The sequence below is a fragment of the Cervus elaphus genome, chromosome 27 (genome assembly GCF_910594005.1).
Source record: "Cervus elaphus chromosome 27, mCerEla1.1, whole genome shotgun sequence".
NCBI lineage: Eukaryota > Metazoa > Chordata > Mammalia > Artiodactyla > Cervidae > Cervus > Cervus elaphus.
This window is the reverse complement of record NC_057841.1, coordinates 48182546-48200353: the sequence shown is the minus strand read 5'-3', so window position 1 is coordinate 48200353 and position 17808 is coordinate 48182546. Positions and strand designations below refer to the sequence as shown.

At 48.5% G+C, this 17808-nt stretch overlaps 1 protein-coding gene across 5 annotated transcripts in view; it reads right to left on the bottom strand.

Annotated features, from left to right (window-relative positions):
- The window catches only part of LOC122684782 (urea transporter 2), a 28385-nt gene extending 10577 nt beyond the window's left edge, over positions 1 to 17808 (bottom strand). The window contains exons 1-7 of one of the 5 annotated variants that reach the window (XM_043889117.1): positions 17687 to 17808; positions 8470 to 8592; positions 6176 to 6258; positions 4948 to 5107; positions 4081 to 4270; positions 3637 to 3765; positions 2581 to 2773 (exon numbers count right to left, since the gene is read on the bottom strand). In XM_043889117.1, the coding sequence (XP_043745052.1) occupies positions 2581 to 2773; positions 3637 to 3765; positions 4081 to 4270; positions 4948 to 5107; positions 6176 to 6258; positions 8470 to 8592; positions 17687 to 17723 (915 nt within the window). In that variant the 5' untranslated portion in view covers positions 17724 to 17808. Of the gene's footprint in view, positions 1 to 2580; positions 2774 to 3636; positions 3766 to 4080; positions 4271 to 4947; positions 5108 to 6175; positions 6259 to 8469; positions 8593 to 9775; positions 9867 to 10507; positions 10577 to 16246; positions 16322 to 17686 lie in introns of those variants that run through there. The other 4 variants (XM_043889119.1, XM_043889118.1, XM_043889116.1 and 1 more) reach the window with 4 other exon arrangements.

Genomic DNA, 17808 nt, shown 5'->3' with positions numbered 1-17808 from the left:
GCCTATGAATCAAACCCATGTCTCTTGGATCGCCTTCATAGGCAGGCAGATTCTTTACTTTCGCACTACCTGGGAAGCCCTATAACCCTGAAACTCTCCTTTAAAAGCTCCTGAACAGCTGTGGGGAGTTGGTTCTTGGACAGGAGTCCACGTTCCACCCTGGTCGCTGGCCTCTGAAATAAAGCAAACTTTCCTTTCCTACCAACGCTTGTCTCTTGAGAACTGGCTTTTGAATGGTGAGCAACTGGACTTGGGTTTAGTAAAAATCAGTGTGCTGTTCATTAGAAAATTACTAGATGGCTGATCAGAGTTGGGATTGAAAAACTCTTGTAACATCTTTTTTTTTTAAAGCTAAAAACATGCATAGAAGGCCAAATATTAGATGGGAAGATGGTTCTTTGTGCCAAGAACAGCATGTCTGGTCATACTGGTGCGGTCCTCTGGATGAGCAACTAGACTTGTATCCACAGAGGAGCCCCTGGGCGGGTGGTACCCTGGCATGTGCGGGTTTTAGTGGTAAAGCCATCACGTGGTGGCTGATGGGGGAGTGCCCTGATGTGTCCGGCCTCCGTGTGTCTCAGGTAGTGAGTGTCTGTGGACGAGAAAGGAAGTCCAGAGTCCAGTGTCTTGTGGGCACTTGCACACGCACCCTGAAGTTTGGGAAAAGATCCTGGGCACACAGGCTTCCCCAGTGACTGAGATTGGGTTTGTGTTTTGAAGGGTGGCCAGAGGGACTTGAGCTAGGAAAACGTGGGAGGGGCTCTGGGCCTGCTGGGGGGCATTGGGTTCATGCTCCCCTTGTTTATAGTTCATGGTGAAGCAGGTCTTCCCTCAGCCCACGTCCTCCAAGGCCTCCACCTGGGGTGCTGGGGAGGGAGGTCTTGTGGCTCTAGGGCCCTCACCCACATCCAGACAGGATTGCAGTGGTCTAGTGGGCCACCCTCTGGGCTCAGTCCCCCCGTACCCTAGGACAGAGAACAGGACAGGACTCAGACATCGGCTCTGCGGGGGACAGCGGGACAGACGGAGTTCTGGATGGAGGCAGTGGCTGGGCTATCTGGTCCCCAGCCAGTTGCAGCCTCCGGCAGGCTCTCCCATCACCAAAAAGCAGGGGAGCTTGCAGAACCTCAAAATCCTTGGGAGCCCTAGACCCTCTTTCTAACATCTACCACTGTTTTCCCAAACTCAAGGCTCTAATTGTGACTGTCAAAATGACAAGACATACTCACCATCATCATAATCCATTCAAAATTAGCCAGAAGAGTATTTCTCAAAGAATAATCACCAAGCATTGACTCTGTCTTTCCTGGAACTTTGGGGCTTCCAAAGTATTTGTACAGAATTTTCCATTTAATTTTTTTTTGTTTGTTTTTTACAAAATTCCTAGTTGTCTTTCCTATGGAAACTGTGGTTTGGAGAATGCAAAGTATCTCAGACTTTCCCTTTCTACCATCATCCCCCCATAGCCATGCCAGTTAGAGCCATTTTGACTTGAAGATACTGATTGGGGGAATATTGTGAAAGGGAAGCGTGAAGGTCTGAAATGCTAACATGGCATGTCTCTCATATTTGGCTCATGAAGGTATACATACACACACACATACACATCAACAAGCATGGGGCTAATGTGAACACGTCTCTTCCTAGATAATACATCTTGAGCAAATGCAGGGCTCTTTTTTCCATGCCATCCTGCTGTCTCCCTGAACTCTCAGAAAAACTAGACACCATTATGTCTGACACAAAGTCCCTTCAACAAGCCCAGGTGGCGTTGTGGTTAGATGATAGACTGCTAATAACAAATTTCAGAGTGAGCGCTGGTCCACAGAGCCATTTAGTGTAACAGTAGAGGACCTCAGAGAAAACGTGCCCAGTTTAAGAAAGAAGGTTGATGGGCACGTTTCTCCAGGCTGACTTACAGCTTTTAGCCTAGTTTTTTTTTTGTTTTCAATCTATCTTGGCAGACTTCCAGAGGCCAGCGTTATATACAGAACGCTTACCAAAAGCTTAAAAAGCTCTGCTAGATGTTTCTTAGTGGAGGAACACCTGTGTTTTAAAGTGGGCGATGCCCCAGAGAGCGAGGGGAACCCGCTCCCCAGCCTGGAGCAGAGACTTCTCCAGCCAACAGACAGCAGTGTGGTGTGCACGTTGTCAATGATTCAAAGACATTGAATGAGAAGAAAAACGTGATGTAGCTTGGAATGAACTGGAGTAAGGGATCAAAAAGGCTTAAAAAAAAAAAAAAAGACAAAAGAACCCAAATCTAGAAGTCAGGAGGCTTCTTTTGATTTTACCCCTCACTCATTAGCTGCATGACCTCAGGCAGTCTCTTAACCTGGCCTTGGTCTCTCTCTCAGGCTATGACAGGACAGAGTGGGGCCAGAAATGGCCCTTTTAGCTCTTAAAAAGAGAAAAGAAAAAGCTGGTGGCTAATGTGATTTTGTAGGTAGAGTGCCTTGCACTGAATGACTGGTAATAGGTATTAATATAACTGGATGTTTCTGACATGCAAAATAAGTACATGCCACTTTAACACTGGGTGCGGGCAGGCGCTGCCCTTCCACCGTCCACGATACCTACCAAGGGCACTTGGATCTCTGACCAGGTGATGTTGGGCACAGAGGAGACCGGCTGCAGCAGCGTCGTGGGGAAGAAGAGGTTGTAGTGGCCCGTGGCCGCCAGGTACAGGGTCACGGCGATGTTGAAGGGCAGCGTGAAGACCGGGAGGTCCCACTTGCTGAAGATGGTGCCCAGGGCACTGGAGAGGATGGGGCTGATGGCAGAAGCACAGGAGATGCTGCTCAAGAAGCCCCCTGGCCCTGGCGCTAGACTGAGTGGGACAAGGGGGCTCCCCGAGCCTTCTCGGGGGAAAAACAGCTGGTTGGCTCCCTCTCCCAGCCTGACTGGCGCTGGGCAGCCCTTTCCCTGGGCCTTCTTCCTCCACCCCACACAGCTACAGGGCGGGTGCCCAGACTCAGCTTCAGAAGCAGGTCTTTTGGGGAAAGTCCTAAGGCAAGGGAGTCACAGAACTTCCTTGAAGGGCCTTAGGGCTCCCTCTGCAGGCATGAGCAGAGAGGACAGACCAGCGAAGGGGAATCCCATTCATTCATTCAACAAATGTTTGCGGAGGAGCTGAGGGCGATCCTGGCCGGGGTGCCCTGTGGTTTCTGCAGGGGAAGGAGGAGCTGGGTCTGGCCCCCTGAGGGCTCTGGGCAGTGACTGGGCCTGCTGTCCACCCTGGGAGGTTGTCCTGGTAGGGTCATGGGGTCCGAGGACAGGGCAGTGCTGGGGAGAAGGGATGAGAAGTTTTCCGGAGAGTGACAGGACCCCATGGCTCTAAACCCTCTGTGGACCTCAGTTTCCTTCCCTGTGCTCTGGTGGGGTAGGGCCAGGGGCTCTTTTAGTTCTCAAAAAAGAAGAGTAAAGGAGCATAGGTAATGAAATACTGTGTGTGGAACGCCTAGCACAGCGGTGCTATCACTGTACAATGTCAGTAATTACTTTTAGATGGTATTTCTGATGTGACGATATTTCTAAGGAAATGCTGCTTTGAACTCCTGTTTAGACGGTCACAGAGTTAGGGGACAAAGGTGGGCAGCCCTTCATCTGCACCCAAAGCTTCAGAAGCAAACTTACCAAGACATGGACATCACGATGACCGGGAGTAGAAGCCACCAGAAATAGTCGCCTTTGTCTGAGAACACGGCCATCAGTAGCCCAACCAGCACCCCATTATAGCCGTGAAGTCCAGCTGCGATGGCGGACCTGGTGGGGGGAAGGCCACTGAAGGGGGGGTCCCCTGTGGCCCAAAGCAGGGCACAGCCCCCCTTATTGTCTTTCTGAGTCAGGCTTTTCTCAGCTGGAGCCTCACCATACACACTTTCCGATCATCAACCCTTCACCGGCCCCTGGACAACGTGCGGTTTTGTAACCAGGGGGTAGTTGTTTTAGTTATGAGTCACCTTCTTTGAGGAGTTTCTGAGCCGTGAGCCAAGCAGTGAGGATGGGAAGCTGGCGAAGGGTCCCCTCAGGGAGCTACCCCTGGTCTCAGGCCAGGACCCTGGATTTCCTGGGACTCACTTGTCCTGACTCAGGATGAGGGCTGTCAGGGTGGACACCACGGTGCCCAGGCAGCCTGAGATGGCCCACCAGGGGTTCTGGATGAAGAGGCCGAGGACGATGAGGATGCCGCTGAGAGGGTTGTTCACAAACATCACCTGGGACGTGCCCCGGAGCACCCAGTCAAGGAACTGGAACACTGGGGATTTGTCTGAAAATGGAATGGGTCAGGGAGTCAGTCAAGGCTCAGTTGTGCCAGGTGAGGCCCCAGCGGGTGAGAGGGTGAGGGAAGCTGGCAACCAAGGTGGGTCCAGCCCCCTGATATCACCTGCCACAGAGCGGGGTGAGGAAAGAACCCCAGAGGGTGTCTGACTGCCCAGAAAACCCTTCAGGCCCATTGTGAGCTGGCTGTGGTCTGTAGGTTGTTGTTCAAGCAGTGGGTACCCTGCACAACCTGTGCCCCCAGGAGAATGGCCTGAATTTTCAGGAGGATGGATCCAGGTGCTGACTGTCTGGCCTGAGCTCTGGGAGACTGCTAATGGGAACCTGTCAGAACAGTAGACACATCTCTCCCATAAGCCATTTCTAGGTGGGCATTTTTCTAGAAAGCTGGCTCTAGAATACCAGTACTAAAAAGTGACATTCTGAGGGGGTATTGGCAAGAGCATGACTGTTATGTTCAGAGTTGAGAGCTCGCACATCTATGGGTATTGGCATTTACATTACGAGAGTCCATATGCCTGTAACAGGGAAACTCCTATCCAATCCTATCCATGGAAACAGGACTCCATCCCATCTATAGAGATCCAAGCAGCGTGTTTCCTAGAGGACGGCCAGAGGGGACCCTGTTAGGGGTGGGACCAGGGGCTGCTCTAGTGGAGCGTTTACCTTTAAGACCCTCCCCACACTCCTTCATCTCTCCGGTGATGTACCCCAGGGTTTTGCGGACCCTCTTCCCGATGGCAGCCAGGGAACTCCGAATCCAGGAAGTCTTGGAGATGCCTGTTTCCACCTTTATCTCGGAGCTGTCCTCCATGGTGTCCAGATCCTGTCCAGGGACAAGAGACGGGCAAGAAGCCCCCACATTCTGAGCTTCTCACACTGAGGAGTGAAGTGCTTACCAGGTGGCAAGCTCAGATTTTCATTTGATATTTAGTGAAATTGCTATTTAAGCATCTTTGTTTCTGTAGACTAGAATATCTTTTGTTTCATTTGACATGTTACTTCATTTAATATAGGCAACGACCTTGTACCATCGGCATCTGTATCATTTACAGATTCAATTAACTGTGGATTAAAAATATTTGAAAAAAATTTCCAGAAAGTTCCAAAAAGGAAAACTTGAATTTTCTGCACACTGGCAACTTTTTATTAATACGTATCATTTACATTGTATTTACAGCTATTTACACAGCATTTTCATTGTATTAACAATAAGTATTGTAAGTAATCTAGAGATGAATTAAAATGTATCAGAGGATGTGCATAGGTTATATGCAAATATTAATACTATGCCATTTTATGTAAAGGACTTGAGCATCCACAGATTTTGGTACCCACTGGGGATCCTGGAACCAATCCCCCATGACAAGTGTAACAAGACTGTAGCTTTAGCCTCATTCTGTGGATGAGGTCTCAGGCGTGGATGGAGAGGTTCGTTTCGTCTTTATAAAGGTCAAGGTCAAATGATAGAATTTAGATTTACCCACAAATTTTTAGATTCTTTTTTTAAAAAATATTACTTCTAGTATACCACACTCTTTCCAGAAGATAGTACCTCCCCAAACTCTAGTATGTCTCGTCTTTAAAATTTAACTATTCATAAAATTAAACAAGTAAAGATTCTGTTTTGAAAATTAACACCAGCTTATTTCCTAAATACTTGAATGCTGGATTCTGAAGGACAAACACAAGATAATCAAATAAAAGAAGCAGCAAGTTTTATAAAGTGAACTAAAATAGACATCTTTATCCCACGTAATTATGTTTCTAGAAATATGAATTCAAGAAAAGTTTGCCTAATCCAGAGGATGTCTTTTCTGAACCAGGTTTTTCTACTCTGCGGCAGGCTCTGGGATGCGGGTGCCATCCCTGATTTGGGTCACTCTTTACTCACCAGCAACTCGACCGTGGGCTTCCGGTATAGGTGGGGAGAAGGGTCTTTGGGGTGTCTCTCCTGCTGCTCACCTTTACCAAACACTGGAGTCGAAAGAAGAGAGCACCATCAGTTAGGACCTCTACCCTGGCACCTTTGCAGCAAGCTTCCTGCCGGGTTTGAGTTGGAATGCTCAGCACTTCCTGGCCCACTGAGGATGCCCTGGGCATGTCTCCTTGTGCAGGAAGGCCCCTCCTCTGCTACTGCAAACACCCATGGGCAAGCTCTTTGGGGAAAAAATGCACATCTTGATGTGGAATTCAGAGGCTCAGCTGACTTTTAGTAAAAAGGCTCTGATTTTACTCAACTCCTGTGTTTTGTAGATGAGGAAACAGAGCTACTCGTGAGCCCCGAACCCAGGGTTCTTTCCCTACATGACACAAAGACTGATATTTATAAGGTGCTATTGCTCATAAAGCATTAAGCTGCCTGAACCATCCAAGGTCTATGTTCAAATTTTACCACAACTCTTGCCAGCTTGATGACCTAAACTGTTTTGGTCTTTTTAGGATTATGTCTCGGAATTTTAGATATTTAAGCAGCAGTGGCTGGTTGGATTAAGACATGTTGTTAACTCAAAACAGATTTTGGCATGTCCTTGTAATTCTAGAAAACTCATTTTAAGTATTTTCATTATTATGAGATAATTTATTTGTAAATTGAGGAATTTCAGAAGTGTTTAGGTATCATGAAAGAAGGCCTTTGGAAGTTTTGCTGTTAGTGCTCTGGTGTCCTCTTGTGGTCAAGTGTGAGAATGGCAGTCTGAGCTCTCGATGCCGAGAACCTTGAAACAATTGGCCAGCCAGCCCACATTTATGAGATTTCAGGGCGCTTAGACACTAGAAGTCGGAGAAGGCAATGGCACCCCAATCCAGTACTCTTGCCTGGAAAATCCCATGGATGGAGGAGCCTGGTAGGCTGCAGTCCATGGGGTCGCTAAGAGTCAGACACGACTGAGTGACTTCACTTTCACTTTTCACTTTCATGCATTGGAGAAGGAAATGGCAACCCACTCCAGTGTTCTTGTCTGGAGAAGCCCAGGGACGGAGCAGCCTGGTGGGCTGCCATCTATGGGGTCCCACAGAGTCGGACGCGACTGAAGCGACTTAGCAGCAGCAGCAGACACTAGAAGAGATGCATCAATGGCCCTGTGCCCGTCATTTGAAGGAGCAGAAACTGCAAATAACAGTGTGGTGGTTGGGAAGTTACAGTACATAGGAGAAACAAACAAATTAAGGAAGTTTGAAAGGAAGAGTAGGAAGCAAAGAGGATACTCTAGCCTCCGAGGCCAGTGTGTGTGATATCCTGAGAGATTCTCTGCTTCTGTCTGAAACGCCAGCTCTCCAGCAGCTCCCACTAACCCTTCTCCCAGGCTCCTTAGTGCAGGGCTCTCTGCCAGGCCCTCCCTTACCCCAGCCCTCCGACACCATCCTAAGAAGATGTTTGCAGGGAGAGTGTTGACTTTTGGAAGCAAACTATGCTCTCTTCCTTGGGATGCCCTGGGGGCTCTGTCAAACTTCTGGCCCAAAGGAGTCCTCTCTGGGGGTAACAATTAGGCCTTCATGAGACTTCTCCCACCTTGCATCTGACTGGATACCCCCCATCCCTCCCTTGCCTCCTCCCTGTTTGCCCCAACTTGCTCCCAGCATCCAGGTTTCTGGCTTCCCTGCCTGTTCAGCTTTGGCTGCCATCTGGATCTCTTCCTGGCCACTGGGAGCCCCTCCCCTCACAGCTGTAGGAGAGAACTTTTTATCTCTAGCAGCGTGACCACCATGACCACATCGTGGTTGTGATTTGCAGCATTTTTGGGGTCACTTTAAGTGTGATGGTGGCCTGCAGACCAGTTCTCCAACCATGGGCTGAACCCAGGCCACTGCAGTGGAAGCACCAAATCCTAACCACTAGGCTACCAGGCAACTGCCTTATGGAGAGCTGTTCAAGCTTCTTCTGCCACCTAGGCTGCCTCCCAGATGAACTAGAATAGCATTTCTGGGCATGGGATGCGGGTCATTCCAATGTGCCGTCAAGTTTGCAACCCTCCTGGCCAAGACCGACAAAGCCTGTCTCAGCTTCAGTCTCCCCATCCCTGGCTGAGACTCTGAGACCCATGGCTGTAGTCAGAGGTTGGGGAATGATGAGAATGAGCCTCACCCTCACGGATTTCCTCACTGCCTGTGATAGAGGTGCTGCCAGGGTCCCCATTTTAGAGATGAAAAGGTCAAGGCCCCCTGGGAGCCATGGGGGGAAGCACACACCTTTGCTCCTCCTGTGGATGGATGACCCCTCGATATGGAACACGTTCCTGGGCTTGGGGAGCACGGCCTCCGAGCCCTCATCCGCCTTGGGGCTCGTCAAGGGTGGCTCTGCCTCAGTGTTGCCTGGCCAGGGGCAAAACGAGACAGGTCAGTGTCCCACCCTGGTCCACCCGCCGAGGCAAGCAGAGAGCGCCGGGAAATTCATGCAGAGCTGGAGGAGCAGTGCAGTCTGAGCTGCAGTAGTGATTGCGTCAGTGTCTACAGAAAAAGCCCTCTTTCCCAGTCTTCCTGCTAAAACTTCCACTTCCTTTCCTTATAGAAACCACATCAGAGATACCTATCAGTGTCAAGATACAGATGGGCCAGCCTGCCTTGTTCCCCCAGCAAGGCACTGCTCTAAGCCTCCTTCACTGGTCTTTGGACTGGTGTGGATGGTGGACCGGAGCCCACTGCCCATTCCCGTCCTTCGGCCAGTGCCCTGGTCTCTGTCTGCTGCAGAGTATGTGTGTGTTGCGGGGAAGGGTCCTCAATGCTCCCTGCACATCAGAGCCACCCAAGTGCTTAAAAAATGTCTGAATCCCATCCCAGACCAATTTTAAGTCAGAATTTTAAGGTCAATGGTATTTAAGAGATGACCCTATTGTGCAGTTGGAGCTGAGAACCTCTCATCTAGAGTCTTGCTACTCAAAGTGTGGTCCCCGGACCAGCACCATCAGCCTTCTCTGGGAGCTTGTTAGAAATGCAGAACCTCAGCTTCCACTCAGACTGATGGAATCAGAATCTACAGAAATGCAGAACCTCAGCTTCCACCCAGACTGATGGAATCAGAATCTACAGAAATGCAGAACCTCAACTTCCACCCAGACTGATGGAATCAGAATCTACAGTCCAACAAGATTCCCCAGGTGCTTTCTGGGCACATTGGCTTGCTCTGTGGGAGGTAAGAGTCCTGAGGCTGTGATCAGCTACCAGAAACCTTCTGCTGTGTCTTATCACCTTAGATTTCCACCTTTGGGGAAAATAGAGTAGCTTATCACCTGGGCAGGGTTTCTCAAAGTGGGGTGTGTGAATCGACAGCATCAGATCACCTAATGGCTGTTATGAAACTTGCCCCACACTGATTAATTTGGGTACTTGGTGGTCCTCAAGGTATGCAGTTTTGACACTTTCTTCTTGTGGTTCCAGTGAACTCTGGAGTTAGATGATCAAATGGCTACCTGGAATAGTAGAGAGCTCTTGCACTGTCTTTACATTTGGATACTTTTGGGGCATTGTTATCTTCGAAAGACGGAAAACTTAGGCTCACGTGATTTCTGAAGCACTCTACAGTGAGTCACATGGCCCTCAGCCCTCGTTCTTTTCTCTGCATCTTTGCTGCTCAGCATCTGGTTTGTGGACCGGCTTTATGGACATCCAAGGGTGCTTGTTAGAAATGCAGACTCTTAGGTCCCATCTCTGACCCACTGAACTGGAATAAGTATGTTTTTTTAAACAAGATTCCAACTGACTTGTGTGTACATTAAAGTTTGAGAAAACTGGTCTAGATCACATTGTAGAAACGTGTAGAAACATCATGTAGAAACAGCTTCAGCAAAGCTGAGAATATAGCATCAGCAACCAGAATATGGGGAACGTGTATGAGCAAGAAAAGGGGTTTGTCTGTACTCTCAGACTGAAAGTTCAAACATGAAACTTCAAACACGCCCCTCCCCTCTAGGCTTGGGATGGGAAAAATCTCCTATTTTACTCAGCATCCTGCCTGTGGGTCACCATGGAGCCTTAACTCCAGAGACTGGAGAAGCGCTGGTACGTCAGACACAAGTGAATAAGGCACCTCTGCAGGTAGTTCTGTGCAGGAGGGTAGGGACCCAGAGGGTATCATTGCATCATCTGACAAAGCAGGGCATTCTTCCATAGCCAGTCCGCAGGGCACATCTGCCAGGCTGGAAGGGCACCTCTGCCTGCCCAATGCTTTGCATCCCTCATAAGCCAAATATCAGCCACCCCAGTCACCCTCGGCATAGAGAAATATACTGACCTTGTTTAGCATCATAGACTCAGAATTGCATGGATCATCAAAGTCACAGTCTACCTTCCAAGTCCAGAGAAATCACATTACTCCCCCCTCCCACCCCTCCCAAATCACGTCGTTATTAATTATGGCACAGCCGGGAGTTGCACTTGGGTCTCCTGGCTCCCAGTTTGCTGATCTATAGAAGAACTGTCTCCCCTTTCCTGCCCTGGCCCTTTGCTTTCAGTCCTTATCAATAGACTGTGCTGCCTGCTCAGAGTCCAGGAAAGTGGGGTAGGGTCCATATTACCATGTATTCCTAGAACTGATGTCCTGGCCACAGAAACAAAAACAGAGAGTATCTTTCTTTTCCTTGAACCCATGTTTTGTTCTTATGTGGGGAGGCTGGGGAGGCAGCCCCAGATGTGGTCTGATACAGTGTTGCTTCTGGTCTCCTGCGGGCAGGACCGGGGTGCAGGCCACAGACTGACCACCCAGGGAGGCTGACAGCTCTACCAGATGTGCCGGCCAAGAGACGAGGATGGCAGGTGGGAACAAATGCCACAAGGACGATTGGAGAGAAAATAACAAATTTCCCGAGGCTGTGAAAATACTTAAAGCTGAGGTGATAGCAATTTCCCACTACCTTTGGGACAGATTCTCAGGACTTTCATAACAGATAAAGGTAATTTCAAGGATATCATGAATACATCTCTCAAATGCTCTAGAAAGAAATGTCCCATTGGTGTGGTGGGGAAAAAAAGAAAACAATGATAATTCTGGCCAGGAGCCAGCATCACTCATTTCTGCACTGCATTTTGCAAGTCATGAAATTTCATTGACAGTTTCCCCCATCGCAAGCACAGTGGTACTTAGAAGGAGATCAAGAGACCCTATAGGGCTGACCTTGCCAACCCAGTCTAACAGGATGATGACAGGTATTTTGGAGGGTACCTGCTATTTCATTCTCATATTGTTACAAAGATGAGATTAATGCTTGCAAAATGCTGGGGAGAATAACTTTGCAATGCTGACATCAGGGAGCTGGCTCCTCGGGGAGGCCATGCCCCTGGAATAGCTTGTGCTCTGGGCAGAGTGGGTCCTCATGTCAGGCCAGGCCTGGCAGCTTACACGTACCAGCACCCACTCCTACTTCGTGTTCCCGTCTGTCACCCTCATAGGATCCTTGACAGCCCATTTTTTTCCCTTACAGTGGTTTTTCTTGGCACCCCCAGCACCCAGCATGATCCTGGCATATTGTAGGCACTCAGAAGTATTTGTTGACTATGTTAATGAGTGATAATTACCCTACACATTTTAATTTCTGACTGGTATAATGAACCACCATTGGCTGGGTATGAACCATCATTTCAGGGTATGAGCTATTAAAAAAAATAATATATCTCACTGTAGATGTTAAATACTTTGTAAATACTGAAAGTGAGAACCTTCCACAGGTTCACGATGGTGATGGCTGAGCTGTGTAGGGATTAGGAAACTGATGGGCAAGAGCTGAGTGTTTCCAGCACCGCCTGGAGAGAAGAAGGGGAGTTTATAGACGTGATAAAGTGAAGGGCCGCCTTTGACCAAGCAGTCAGAGGCCCAAAAATCCTTCATGAGTGGATGGAAGAACACAGGTAATGAGAGAGGATGAAACAGGCCACTGAAGACAGAGATCTTTCTCCATGTGATTTGTTTTGGTTAGCAAGAGGTTATACCCCATGGCTGAAAACCGCCAAGCTGCTTGGAAGGTGGGGACTGGGTGTTCTAAAGTTCAAGAACAAAAATTTTTTAACAATAACTCACTTTGCAGGGTTATTTCCAGCTTCCCCCCTAACATCATGGCACACAAAAAATAGTACTGCGTGGCACGAGGCAGCAAACAGATGGCCTGAGCCTGGGGACTTGGGCCACGCCAGGCTCCCTCTACTTCGAGGACCAAGGACTTTGCTCTCTCAGCCCAAATACACGAGTGCTGGGAAGCTTAGTCCTCGAGAATCTGCAGGCAAACCTTAGCAGCTGAGTAACTCCTCGGCGTGCCCACCTGATATAGGGACTGCTGTTACCTCCTTCTCTAACCAGACTTTTAAGTGTCCCAGTGCAGGCAGCATTATACTGGGACTGTCCAGGACCACTTCAGGGGCATGGTCCCTGCCCTCAAGGACTGCCAGCATCTTGTGTCTTAAGAGGCATGAGTCCAGCGATGCTGTCATCTCATTGATTCAGAGAAGGAAAGAACAGTCATGAGCCACAATGATTTGCTCAAAAGCACTTTTTTTTTTTCTTTCTGGAGAGTAGTATCCATAGTATCTTGCCTCTACTGATTGATAACATACAGAAAATGCCATCTGTTCAAATATCAGGGGTAAGAGTCATTTTAAAGAAGAGCCCACCTGTCAAATACAATTTTGAAGCTTACTAAAGTTCCTTTGGAGGGGGGGAACACAAACCCAAACCGTATATGACATCTTTCAGAAAAGGAAAAATGATCTAGTCTGTTTTACTAATAATCAACCTTTACTCAAACAAGTCTCTACCTATACACTTTCTACAAGCTGTCTTTCTCAGGCTTTGAACAGGTTTTCCTGCCTCCTGGAGGTGGGTCAATGCTGCCCATCTGTCACTAGCAATGCCCGACACATAGAGGATCTGGAACCTACTGTCAAGACCCTTTTGTCATCTCTCCCCAGATCCATAGGTCTCTTATTTCTCCAGCTTACTGTGGCAGAGGCTCCCACAACATAATGAGGCAATTTCCTAGCTACTATACCAGAAGGATATTTTTTGAAGTGACAACTGTATATAACTTGATTCTTCCCTACATCCAGTCCTACAGGATAACACTTTGGCCATGATTTGGGCTCACATTTCCCATGCAGAAGTTGAGCTTTGCACTGTGATGTGTAATTTTCAAGGCTACCGTGTGTGTATGTGTGATGCAGACATCTGTGGGTGGTAAATGAGGTGTTATCTTTTTCTGTGAAGTAGTGTTTAGTTGACATTTTCAAAGATCATTCCATTAACTATCAGAGGCATTGAACATTAACTGGAAAAGGCTTTTGAGCATATCCAGTCCAGCCCTCTGATCCAGTCCTTCCTCTAGTAGCCACATCCTCAGAGAGGCGGAAAGGAAGGCTTGGAGGAACAGGGGAACTTTGGAGTCTCTGTCTCATTCCATGAAGACATTAACTAGCATAAATGAGTTGGTGCTTGATTTAACCTCATTTAACCTTATAACAACCTCATGAATGAAGTTGAGGAGAGTGCGAAGGTCAGAGCGCCCCATTGGTAACTGGGATAACATCTGCCTGACCGTCCTCTGAGTGAGTTTTCACTCTCCTTCCCCTCTTCACACCCAGCTCACACCTCAGAATTGTGTGTCTGTGTTGTTAATTTCCCTCCTTTCAATCCATTCTGTGCTTCAGTTATTAGGCATATCATTAGTGACTCTCTCACTCAACAATCTCCATGGCTCCCTATTGCCAAGGGTATAATAATGCCTAAACTGCTCGGCCAAGCTTTCCAACTGTTCCACAATATGGCTGATTTTCATCGTCCCACTCATCCTTTGCTGCCCAACACACACCCTGCCTTGGCATTGTGGTCTTGCCTCTGGCCCTCTGCCTCTTCTCACCTAGTTTATATTCAGCCTTCATCATCTGGTTTATGTTCTGCTTCCTCCATGAAGCCATCCTTGATTTATATGGCCACATGGATCATTCTGTTTTTTGCAGAAGGTACTGCAGATCCATCTTTTGAAGTTAGGGCCACAGGGGAGTTTTATACTGATAGTTACAATGTACATGAAAATTTTCCAATCCAATGAAACTACTTGGAGCTGTCTTTAATAACCAAGTGAATTTGGGTGTGTGTGTTTATTAGTCTCTTAGTTGTGTCTGACTCTGTGACCCCATGGACTGTGGCCCACCAGGCTCCTCTGTCCATGGGATTCTCCAGGCAAGAACACTGGAGTGGGTTGCCATTTCCTTCTCCAGAATTTGGATCTAGGTATTAGCAAACAAAACAAAACTGAGGCGCAGAGAAAAGCAGCTTTCCTGAGGCCAAATAGCTGATTAGTTACAGAGCTATGTTTTAACCTCCTGGCTTTACTCCTGCAAGATGTTTTACAGACTGTTGGAGCCTTCGCAAATGATATCAATGGACCTGTGATCTTTTTATTTTAAAAAATTACGAAGTATTTCATATCCTAAAAGGAGTAACAAATGTTACCAAGAACAAACAGAAAGAATCCACCTGTGTGCCATTACATTTGTGTCATCCAATGACAGGCCAAGGAAATTCTGGGCTGTTGTGTACCTGCGTCTTCTTTTATGGCAATGTTTCCCCCTACCCGTCTCCCCTTCCCCGCCACCTCTTCCCTGCATTGTCTGTGGCAAACACAGCTAACTGATCATAGACCTCTTTCCCAGTGAGTTTCAACACAGCCTCAGAATCCTTCTTAACACAAATCTCCAGACAACCAATACCAGTTAGATACAGTTGGCACTTGAGAGTAAACTTATTTTTCCCCTCCCCTCTTAAAGAAGAGTGTGGATGCTGAACAAGTCTGAGAGAAAGGGTACATGAAAGCGGGCAGCGGACTGGTCATGGGCTCTCCAAGACTCACAGGATTGCCTAATCTCAGCAAGCTCACTGAGGTTCCTATCCTTCAGTGCTAGTTTTGAGGAGATCACATACCATACCAGATTGTTCATTCTCTGATCAGATAATATCAGTGTCCTGGGACATTGTTCCTTATGGCATGGCTACCTATCTTCCAGAAACATCACTCTGTAGCTACACAGAACATGTCTAAAGTAATCTCAGATGGCCATGAAAGAGAGGGCCACTGAGGAGATGGGCTGTATGAAGATGTTTGTGGATACTGAGATGCTCTAGTTCTATTGGCATGTCTGTGGAAGGAGTATAGGACCTGAGGTGAGAGGCCAAGGTGCCTCTGGACCAGGTACCTCCACCCTGGAAGCAGCAGATAAGGACTCCTGGGAACAAGGTTTTCAAATTGACCTCATTAGCATCTCACAGTCAGTTCAATGCGGGGCTGCCCTGGGAATCACACCGATGTCAGTGTTGTGTGTTGCAGAGTTGTAGAAAGGATGATAAATAGTATGAAGTCTCATCCAGTGGACAGGTAGGTGGTAAGGGGATTTGAGGCTGATGGGTTAACTTAGACCCATCACCAGATGTGTGAGAAGAGCTCAGTGTTGTGAGTTAGGACACCTGGGCTTTTGTCCAGGCTCATTTATCACCTGGACAGTTTCCTGGATAAGCCATGGGGTTCCTCATGGGGTTTGAACTATTAATAGAATTATTTAAGAGCTCTTCCAGCTTGAAGCTTCCAGGATCTGAACTCTCTCTGGAGTTCTTAATAAGGTCCCCCACTCCCAGGACTGTCTTTCTGCAGCTCAGCAGAAGAAGGAACAGAAAGACATTGACCTTTCTTTTTTCAGTTCCTTTGAAAAGTCAGATAGATGGCCCAATTGGCTAGGGGGTCTGTTGTTCAGTCGCTCAGTTGTGCCTGACTCTTTGCGACTCCATGGACTGTAGCCCACCAGAATCCTCTGTCCATGGGATTTCCCAGGCAAGAATACTAGGTTGGATTGCCATTTCCTTCTCTAGGGGATCCTCCCAACCCGGGGATCGAACCAGAGTCTCCTGCATTGGGAGGTGGATTCTTTACCTCTGAGCCACCTGGGAAGCCCAGCTAGGGGGTCTATCTGATTCATTTCTCTCCCCCAGACCTCTTACCTGAGTTCCTTTGGATTTCCTGCACAGGTCTGGAGGAATCCAGACCACTGGGATTTGGGAAGAAACTTCTTTCCAACTGGGTGGTGTCTCTGGTCCTCAACTCAGGCGCTGGACTTCTCCCTAAAACTGAACCTCTTCAGTTCCCACAGCCCACCAGCTCATCCTCTGGCTGACTTTCTATAAATTCCCCTCGCGTTTCCTAACCTTATGCCTGGTGCCTGGCTTCCACTTGAGGAAGGGCACCATATGGAAGAAGAGGGAGAGAAAAGGATCACTCTTCCTGCAGCGTGCTCACTCTCTGACTTTCCTAAACTCCCTGGGGAAGACTGGCCTTGGCCACCATGGTGCCCCCATTAGGCAGGTTTCCTTTAAAGGGGCAGAGCCTGGACTGCCTGGAGGTAGTTTGTCTGTCCTTCCTCAGGCATCGCCTTCAGTCACCCCTTTCCTTAGAATTCTTGCTCCAGTATATGCCTTTAAGGCAATTACCTAAGTGTCGTCTCCTCAGGGGCCAATTTGCCTTCCCACCTCAATGAACTCCCTTAATCTCCCACACAGGCAGGGCACAGGCTGAGGAATGTTATTACCATCTGTGTCTTGATGGATATTTCTGCACAGCCTAATTAATACTAGATGGCTTCTTTCTGGTTTTGTGGAAATTTCTAGACCTTTCCTCCTTCTGACTCTGCTGACCGGGTCCTGGTGGGCCCTCTCAGAGCAAAGAGGGCATGACCTAACCCCCGTCTCCAGAAAGAACTCTGAGCTCTATATATGAGGGAAGCCGCCCTCCCGGGTCCCAGACAGCCGTGGTGGTAGTGGGGGGGTCTGGTGGGCTGGAGTCTGGGGAGGAGGCCCAATCCAAACATGTTCTGTTTGGCTTTGTGAGTCTGAAGGGTCAAGCATCAACTGTGTATCACCCCCACCCCCTCAAGTGACAGGGTGTGAGGTGGCTGCCCAAGTTCAGAAACAGAACTAACACTGAGGATATTAGCTACACCTGAGTAGACAAACTCCCCGCTGACGTCAAAGGCCCCCTTTCCACCAGGCCAGGTGTTCTGGAACTGCCGGAGAGGGGTCCTGATCACAGGGTGAAGGGGCCCTTCTGAGGAAGGAAAGCAAACAGACGAGTGGGCGGGGGGAGTCCCGCATTCCAGGGAGGGTGGGGAACTGACTGGAGCTCAGCTCCCGCACAGGGGCCTTCCTTTTGGTGTTGAAGTTCAGGGCCTGTGGCCACCTGCTGATGACACGCTCCTTGTCCCCCAGCCTGCTGGTCTCTCAGCTCAGGAGGCTCACCTATGCCCTCTCTCGCTCTGGCCTCTCCTGAAGACTCCTGAACTTCTGGTGGTGCATTCTTCACTTCAGCCCCCTATGCATCCGAAAGTAACAGGGAGATGCTACCCAGGAACAACATGTGACCAATTAGAAAAGATAGGAAATGATTACCCAGGAGGGAGGCGCCATCCAGGAAATTCACCCACATCTCAGGAGCCAAATGGAGCGGTGTCCTCAGATGAGTGGTGTCTGTCACACACACTAGGTTAGGGAGGGGCAATCGAGTGCTCCTG